Below are 9921 nucleotides of genomic sequence, written 5' to 3' on the forward strand. Positions count from 1 at the left end.
GTTACACAGAAAGGGTGCTTGAAAAATTTGACATGAAAGACACAAAGCCGATGAAGACACCCTTAGCGCCTCACTTCAAATTGTCTTCAATGCAAAGTCTGAATATGAAAGAAGAAGCATGGCTAAGGTTCCTTATGCAAATGCGATTGGAAGTTTGATGTTTGTCATGATATGTACAAGATCAGATATCGTGCATGCAGTTGTTGTTTTAAGTCGGTTTATGGCAAACCCTGGAAAGGTTCATTGAGAAGTAACAAAATCGGTGCTTTGGTACTTAAGAGGTACAACTAGTTATGCAATTACATTTTCAATTCCAATGCAAGGTTTTGTGGATGCAAATTTTGTTGGTGATCTTGATAGAGGTAGGTTGACTATCGCATTTGTTTTTCGATTTGCAAATGGACCGATAAGTTGGATATCAAGGCTCCAAGACACGGTAGTATTGTCAACTACCGAAGCCGAATACATGGCAGCAACGGAGGCATCAAAAGAAGTCATGTGGCTTCAAGGATTGATGGGTGAGATGGGCATTATATGCAAGCCCAGGAAATTATTTTGTGACAATATGAGTGCTATCCATTTCACCAAGAACCCGGTTCACCACAGGAGGTCAAGGAACATATTGGTTCAATATCACTACGTCTTGCAAGTTGTTGAAGATAGAAGAGTTCGATTGGTCAAAATCAAGACCGAAGACAACCTTGCGGATATGCTTACGAAACCCAGCCACGTAGAGGCGCTAGAATGGAATCTAACCTCTCTCTGTTTCAATAAAGAAAGGAAGTGATGGATTGGCAAGGCAAGGTGTGATTTTGCATCAAGGTAGAGATTGTTAGGGCGTGATTCTAAATCACCCCCATGTGGTATTTTCCATATCAACCAGGGCATTTCTCATCATTTTGAATGGGGCTCTTTAAAAGAGGTTATAAAGAGAGATGGAGGTGCTCGGATGAGATGGGAGTGAGAAAGAGGCACGCGGACGCGAGAGAGGAAAAAGGTGCGCGGGCGCAAGAGATAAAAAGGTGTGCGGGCACGAGTTGAAGAGATAAACAAAAAGGGGAAAATCGAAGAGTGTAGAGAGAGTAAAGTTTTAGGGGTTTTCACTGTGAAACCCTAGCACCACTATTTTGTCGGCATTTCTTCGCAGCTATAGTGAATCAAAGAAAGGGATCAATTGTAGGTGGTTTTATAATAGGAAGTTCTTTATTTGAGCATTCCTTGATATTATATGAGGTAACTCTGCATAACCCCAACCTTGTAATTTTTCGTCTTGATAGTGAATACATCTTTGCCGTCTTGCCCGTGGACGTAGCCCATTTTGGGTGAACTACGTATATGTGAGTGTCCCTCTCTATTACTATTTGTGTTGCACTTTGAAGATTTCCCATATTGCTTGCATTATTGTTTTTATATTTTTCCCAATTATATTTCATTTGTTATTGTATCTTGGGCATTTTATTTGAGTGGTGAAACTGAGATTTGAGATATCTCAATTTGCTGTTCGGAAAGATTGGGTTCAAGAAAAGGCTAAATAAACGCATTAGGGGGGTTTTTAGGACCCTAAAATTTGTAAAGTCACATTTCACAATGTTCAATTTTTAAATTAAAAAAATCTCACCACAAAATATTCTGACCAGAATCTGCTATGAGTAGTGAAGGTAGAACTTCCATTTGATGGGCACGCCAGTAAATACATAGTAATGAGAACTCAAATAATATTTTTCTGGTGAATCAAAGATGTTTTGCAAAATTATAGACCAAAAAGTTCCCCCTAACTCTATGTTCTGGCCCTGAGGGAAGCATCAATAGTATTCAACCTCGGAACACCAAATCCTCCCCCTTGAGAAAATTATCATTGGTATATAAATTGTCAGGGAAATCCCTCGACTCTCAGTCTAGTGTGGATTTAAAGGAACACACTCTATTTTCGTTACTCATATAATGTATTGTCTCTAGAAAGAACAGGAAATAAAAACATCATCATCTCAGAGTTATCTATTTCTTCATTTAAGAAGTTTTATTTTTAAACATTGCAATTTTCAATTTGTTATAAGTTAAGCATCAACAACCATGAACGACATGTCTTAAGTTTAGCAAAAACCTTCTTAATCGGAAATTCATAGATGCCACCCCTCTCCCAACCATCTGATTTGAAGGGATGGCTGACATGGCAAAAACAGGGGCACTTCATCCTCCTACAAATTCGCACATACCAAAAATATAAAAAAAAAATTCCTCACAAATTAAAATAACCAAAGTACCCCTAAAAGTTTTAGGGGTATTCAAGTCATTTTATTTTTTGAATATTTTAATATTCTTTTGACCTGCCCCGTTGAGATGATGACACACACCAATTCCGTGTTCATATAATTTGTAAAAAAAATGAAAATATATTTCCTGAGACAGCAGATCTAAATCAAACATTTAACGACTCACTTGTAATGTTCTGGCCGAAGCTATCCCAACCATCCATTAAAATCAGATAGCTGGGAGAAAGTAGCAAAAAGTAGGAATAAGAGTTCTCTATGCTTAGTGGCATAAGCTTTCCCTTGGGTTTGTCCCCTTGTATTTTGTTCCAAGCCTCAACTGTTTCCATCATTAACACTTTCCTCGGAGTCTTTCAACCACGAGTAATTCTTTCATCGACTTAAAACTTTTTTTCTTATACATTTTGTGTAGTGGTTGTCATCAAACTAACGCTATAGTAAAATGCAAAGCAAATATTACACAATTTGTGGATATAATTATATACAATAAGAGACAATATATACGATTTTTTTGTTTTTAACAATGACAATATATACGTAATTATATGTCATTAAAATGTAATCAAACTGTGCACCATATCTACAAAAAATAATGATTCTCTTTTTCTCATATTTCATTCCACCTCATGTCAATACGTATGTTATGATGCCACAAATAAGGCATTTGCCTTGTCTTCTCCACCGACCAACTATTCATCTCCACCGTCCATTTTGAGAATAAAGAATGAGTTAACCATAGTATGCAAATGGCTTAGTTTTATGTTAGTTTTCTGAATTTTTCTCTCGATTTGATTTCTTTTTGTATTGTTAGCTCGATATTAATATTATCTATATTATTTTTTAAAGTATTTTTCTCTTTGTTTTCTTAGGTCTCGTGGGGCTCGAATCTTATGGGGCAGTCGTTACACCTTAGCAATCAAGCCACATGTTGACCAATAAATAAATAAATAATATGGTCATGTTTCCTAACACATTTGTAAGGTCAACGACGGAAATCTCATGCTTATATCCAAGCACGTTGATTGCAAAAGGGCTGTTTCTTTCTCTCTCTCTGGACAGGCAACAGGCCGGCTAGGGCCCCGGCCTACCACTCTCTCTCTCTCTTAGGGCTGGCAACAGGCTGGCTAGCGCCTAGCCCAGGTACAGCCTTACCCTATTGGGGGGTTGTGTCGGATAAAAATAAACAAAAACAAACTAATTTTTTTGTAAATATATAAGTACTGAGAACCTGAACATGTCACACTATTACATTGAATCAGTATTTATGTATTTGCAACAAAATAATAAAAATCCATAATGCAATAGCCGTATTGTTTTTTAGAAACCTAAACAACTTGATTTTTTAAATAAATTAGTATTTTTAAAAATTTTGATGATTTTTGAAATTTTAGTTTGAGCCTCAGTATAATGAGAATTTTAGTGTCTGTTCACTATTACTGTTTCGTGACTATTACGTTAAATTTTGGTAAACTGAGAACCCTAGTTTTCTGAGGGCCGGCAACTTGGCCCAGTGCCACCCCTCTTAGCTGAGGGGCTCTTTCTATTCTAGGTGTGGGCACGTTCATGAGTATAGTACTAAAAATAGATAAAAATTTCATCAAGAGAATAATAAATTATCATTAACTAGCTAGCAGAATACCAAGAAATTATGCAGTCGATCTAATTTGAAAAGCAATTGATCAATTGCTCAAATGAAGCATGTATAAAGAGTTTCTCTTTCTAACCCATGCTAGGGTTCTTCTTCCTTTCCAACTCCAAGATGAGGGGACACTCAACTGCCATGGCGGTGGCCGTATTGTTGCTTTTCTCCTCTCACATGGCCACTTCCAACACAGAGTCATGGAGAGAGATACTAGGCCTTCAAAAGGAGAAGGTGAGTCACCTCCACTTCTACTTTCATGATGTTATCACTGGTAAGAACCCAACCTCTATAGCTGTGGCCGGCGCCAACACCACCCTGACCTCGCCCACCTTCTTCGGCCTAGTCAATGTGGTGGACAATACCCTCACTAAGGGACCTAAACCCACATCGAAACTTATAGGAAGGGGGCAGGGATTCTTCGCGTCTTCGTCACAGAGTGAAATTAGCTTCTTCATGGCAATCAACTTTGTGTTCATGGAGGGCAAGTTCAACGGCAGCACACTCACTATGGTAGGGAGGAACCCGATAATGCATAAGGAGAGGGAGATGACAGTGGTGGGCGGATCCGGGGCTTTTCGCTTGGCCAGAGGCTATGCTATAGCCAAGACCTTTGTCTCAGACCTGAGAACCAAGAATGCAATTGTGGAGTACCATATCACAGTCATCCATTTCTAGGGAAATTAGTATTCATCTGTTCTTGTTCTCTGTTTGAATGTTCAGTGTGTGCTGTAATGCTTCTAAAGCGGTTTGATTTATTAAATAACAGTTTGTATTATTGATTTCGGAATAGTTTGGCAATTATGAGAGCATTAAAACATTTTAATTGTGGAGCATTAAATGCCACTAGTGTAATTAACTACTTAAGCATGAAATTATTGTAACTACTATAATTGTCTATCAAATCCATAGCCTTATTCATCATTGAAAATTAATATGATTTTTATCATTTGAAATCTTTAATTCTAAATTATTTTAATATTCATAGCTATCATAATTGTAAATATTACTGAAAATATCTAGATTACCTATTTAGGGGCTCACATGTGATATTGTTGTTGAAGCTATTGGACCTATTCATTCAGATCGGAGGTGGAGAAAATGGCATATATGAATTCCCTGTACCTAGCGGCGTAAAGCTTTCCGATAAGTTTATCCCCTTAGATCTGGTTCCAAGCCTCCACTGTTCATATCTCTTAAACTTTCCTCGGATTCTTTAAATCATGTCATTGACTTAGAGCGAGGTTTGTACTAACATGCAATGGAAGATTGGATAGTTTGGGAGAGAGAAAGAAGATAGAACCATTTTGAGTCTGGGGTGGAGAGAGTAAAAGAGAGGGAGGAGAGGAACATATTCTTCTTGAATCAATTCTCATCAGAAAATGACACCCTTTTTTTTTTTTTAAAAAAAAAAAAAAAACAGAAAAAATTGCATGTAGTAAAATATAAAGATAGTACTAGACAATTTGTACATATAATTACAGGGAAATAATATCATGTTACCATGTCATTATAATATACTGAAACCACAGTTCTAAAAAATAAGTTTGGGTATTTTTATGACCAGAAAGTTTGTATACACACTCTCTTCATCTCAATAATTAATTTCAGGAAAGTAAAATTTAATTTGCACTTTATAGATAGTCAAAATAAGTCTCCTCCAACAATGAACATGTCCATTTGGAGAATTTCAAGATCTAGGCCTTTATGATATGAAAATCGTTTTTTTCTTTTTTAACGTTGTTAATCTAGATCTAAATATCTAACCAAAATAATAGGCCTAAAAAACGCTTTCTAGGTTGTGTTTTGAAATTTTTCTTTTTAATTGTATATTTAAATGAAAAGAGTGTATCTTTAAAATTTTGGGGCAAACAAATGGCTCTAACATAGATTTTTAATATTATTTTATTATATTACTATACAACCATTGCATAAAATCACTTCCCATAATTATATACAATATGAGGCAATATATACGAAATTATATGTAATTAAAATTTAATCAAATTGTGCACCACATTTCGCATATTCGATTTCTATCTTATATCGGTACCTTTGTGTGTGTTATGATATCACAAATAGGACGTCTGCCTTGTCTTCTCTACCGACTTACTCTTCATCTCCACCGTCTATTTTGAGAAAGAACGAGTTGGCGGCCTTTTGGCACAATAGTTTGCAGGTTGACTTAGTTGCTATACTTTATTTTATATTTTAGTTTACTAAATTTTCCTGACTTGTTTTCATTGTTAGCTGCGTATTAACATATGTATATTATTTTCTAAAATAATTTCTTGGTTTTCTAGGGTCTGGTGGGGCTCGAATCTTACGGTGACGCCATGGCATCGTAGCAATCAAGCCACCTAGTTGACAAAAATAAATGAATAAATAAATAATATTGGCCTGTTTCTTAACACCTTCGTAAGGTCAATGATGGATATATGAGGCTTATATCCACATGTTGATTACAAAGGGGCGCTTCTCTCACACTTAGAGCTGGCAATGAGCCAGGCCTGCCCTGGCCTAGTTCACTAAGGGTCGGATCACGCCCAGCCCTACCCTATCAAGGCTGTGTCGGCTGGGGAAAATTAAAGGAAAAGAAAGTAAAAAAAGATGAAAAAATTAAAGGCCAGCCTGGGCCTGTGTTATCCTGACCCAAACCTAACCCTCGAGCCATATTTTGCGGCCCAGGTCGTTAATAGGGCCTGGATAACTTGGCCGGCCCAGCCCATTGCCGCCCCAACACTCTCACTCGTTCGAGCTCAGGGGCTGTATCTATCTCTAGGTATGGGCACGCTCAGGAGCTTAGTGATGGAAATAGATAAAAATTTCATCAAGCTAATAATAAATTACCATTGACTCCAAGAAAATTTGCAGTCCAACAATTTTGAAAGAAAGATCACTCGCACAAATTAAGCATGTATCAGAGTTTCTCTGTCAAACTCATGCTAAGGGTATTTTCCAATTCAACTCCAAGATGAGGGGCCACTCACTTGCCATGGCCATGTTCTTATTGGTGCTTTTCTTCTCTCACTTGGCTTCTTCCAACCCAGAGTGATGGAAAGGAGACTAGGCCTTCAAAAGGAGAAGGTGAGTCACCTCCACTTCTACTTCCATGATGTTGTCACTGCTAAGAACCCAACCTCAATAACTGTGGCCCAAGCCAACACCACCCTGACCTCGCCCTCCGCCTCCGACCTAGTCAATGTAGACGATGCCCTACCTAAGGGCCCTAAACCAACGTCGAAACTTATAGGAAGGGCGCATGGATTCTTTGCGTCTGCATCCCAGAGTGAATTTAGCTTCGTCATGGCAATCAACTTTGTGTTCCCGGAGGGAAAGTTCAATGGAAGCACACTCACTATGATGGGAGGAACCCGGTAATGCATAAAGAGAGGGAGATGACTATGGTGGACGGATTGTTGGGTTTATACGGCCTTTAAAGGCCTAAAAAATATTTTAAATAAATGAAACATAAATTTAATGGGAATGTGGTCATTTTATGGACCATACTAGGCAAATTTTATTTGAAGAATACTCGAATTAGGCTTGACGGGCTAGGCCAGCTGAGGTTTGGAAAAACCCAAGATACCTAGGCATAAGGATCTAACTTAGAAGGGTTTAAACAGTTAACCCTTGATGCGGTCGGTGTATGCCTGGATGAGAGCCAAGGGACCGTGTGGCCCTTATATGTGATGAATAACATTTAAAGACAAGGCTAAAACCGGATCATTATATCATCACAGGGTATATACATAGAGGGTCATTTTAAGAGTCGTTTCAAGATTCGTATTTGAGGGTAAAATGTATACATGTGCGAGATATTATCCCTATGCACCATAGAGTCTTGGTTGCATCATGGTTTGGAGGACCATGATTTTTTGTCTCTAGGGGAGAACCTGAAATTCATAAACTGATATTGCTAGTTTATTGGGTGACTTTGGTTGTCCAATCATGAGGCCCTGTAATAGACTGTGGGATATGGGAACTACTAGATCAGTTTGAGAAAGTGGGTCATGGGAACTGCTAGGTCAGTTTGAGAAAGCTAGGCGGATCATGATTCGCAATTCAAAGTGGAGTGCTCCCATATATTGATAATTTCTTAATATCTAACAGATTTTATTCCCATCAAAATTAATTAATTTTATGTTGTGTGATTTTTATAATGTTTATTTGAATTTTTGTGAATCTATTGATATTTTATTTTCTCAATTGGATTTATAAATTTCAATGTTTTAAATAAAATATAAGATTTAAAAATTCTAAATATAAAAATAAAATATTTTTTAAAAATATATGGGACCACCATAAAATGTGGGCCCAAAATTTAACAACATGAGGATTGGGTTGCCCACACATGGCCACCAAAAGGGGTGGCATGCCCCACCCACTGATATTCCTTGGGAGAATGTTTATTATCTTGTTGGTTAGCTTATCTTTTTAGGTACAGTGGTTGAGTATTTGAGATATTTACTAAATCTTTGAATCAAATTTGGTTGATCTAATAATAGAAACAATGGAAATAGATGTAGCAAAGGGAAGGTAATGCCCTATCACATCTATGGTGCATCAAGGAGATATATGGCTCAAATATCTCACCCCAAATCTCCCTAGATTGACATTTGAGATTTAACCCTACGAATTGAAGTAAAATCTATGGCATAGAAAATCTATAAAAAGAAGTATTCTACCTCATAAAATTCTATTTGTATTCTCTCCTCTCTTTCTTTAAGAATTCTCTCTCCCTACCTCAAATTTAGCTCTCTCTAGATTCCCAAAAGGATCTCTAGATTCCCAAAGGGGAGGTACGCCCCAATTTCTATCTCTCTCTTCAAGCAGTAGGCCCCAATTTTTATCTCTCTCCAAGTTGTTTTGATGGAAATCAACAGGCCGAACATAAATCCCGAGCACCATTGGAAGGAGGAGACTCGGCAATTTTTATCTCTCTCTCTAGTTTTTATCTCTCTCCAAGTTGTTTTGGGTGGCATAGTAGGGAAATCAACACACCGAACATAAATCCCGAGCACCATCTGAATGCTTGGATTCTTCAAGTTGTTTTGGGTGGAATAGTAGGGAAATCAACAGACCATATATAGATCCCAAGCACCATAGAAAAGAGGAGACTCGGCGTCCGGTGTACTAAGCCCGGTACCAGAGGAGACTCAACGTGAGGTATACTAAACTCGATTGAGGTAATCTTCGATAATTTTACCTTTTTAAATTTTTGTTTATGTTTTGATCTTCTCTTCCCATAAAGCAATAAAGCCTAAATTTTTTTATTTCAAAAGTGGTTAGATTGTAATTGAACATTGTAATACACCGTGCTCTATCACAAAGTCCTTTCAAGGATCAGGGGCTTTTCGCTTGGCCAGAGGCCATGCCATAGCGAAGACCTTCGTTGCAAACCTTAGAACTAAGAATGCAATTGTGGAGTACCACATCACAGTCATCCATTAATGGAAATTATTGCTCATCTATTCTTGTTCTCTGTTTGAATGTTCAGTGTGTGCGCTAGTTCTTCTAAAGCGGTTTGATCGAATAAATAACAATTTGTATTGTTGATTTCATAATTTTAAGCGGAATAGTTTGGCAATAATGAAAGCAGAAAAACATTTTAATTAGCTTGTTAATTATATGATTAACAACTCAAATATTACAGTTGAAGTTGTATGGTTTATATTATTTGCTATTGGATTGCCCACAGCTGAAGTCCTTTGAAGGGGTGAACAAATTTACCAGAGAAATTATGGTGTATCACCCTTCCAAGACTCAGAATTGTCACAAAAATCCTCCCAATTATTTTTCATTTAGAGCAGCATGCTAGTTTTTCTAAGAGCTTCATCAACCACTGCTGCGTTATACTACCCGCTTCCAATTTTCTTTCCAAGAGTAATTTATGTACGGACCCTAAACTTTTCCCTAAAATACGAAATGTCCCATTTATAACTGAAAAATACATAGAAGCTCGAGTCAACCTGTTTTTGCTTTTTTCAATATTGCTCTTGAAGTCATCCTCAG

The 9921-nt window shown here is 37.3% G+C and overlaps 1 protein-coding gene and 1 pseudogene across 1 annotated transcript; both read left to right on the forward strand.

Annotated features, from left to right (window-relative positions):
* The first annotated feature begins 4047 nt into the window (after positions 1-4047).
* LOC18441660 (dirigent protein 22) lies at positions 4048-4584 on the forward strand. The gene has a single exon (XM_006851886.4). It carries the CDS (start codon positions 4048-4050, stop codon positions 4582-4584), a length of 537 nt encoding a protein of 178 aa, XP_006851948.4.
* Positions 4585-6960: 2376 nt separating this feature from the next.
* Positions 6961-7287, forward strand: LOC148780637 (dirigent protein 1 pseudogene; annotated as a pseudogene).
* The last annotated feature ends 2634 nt before the right edge of the window (positions 7288-9921 follow it).

Source organism: Amborella trichopoda, chromosome 9 (genome assembly GCF_054954075.1).
Source record: "Amborella trichopoda isolate Santa Cruz 75 chromosome 9, AtrichopodaSantaCruz75HAP2 v2.0, whole genome shotgun sequence".
Taxonomy (NCBI): domain Eukaryota; kingdom Viridiplantae; phylum Streptophyta; class Magnoliopsida; order Amborellales; family Amborellaceae; genus Amborella; species Amborella trichopoda.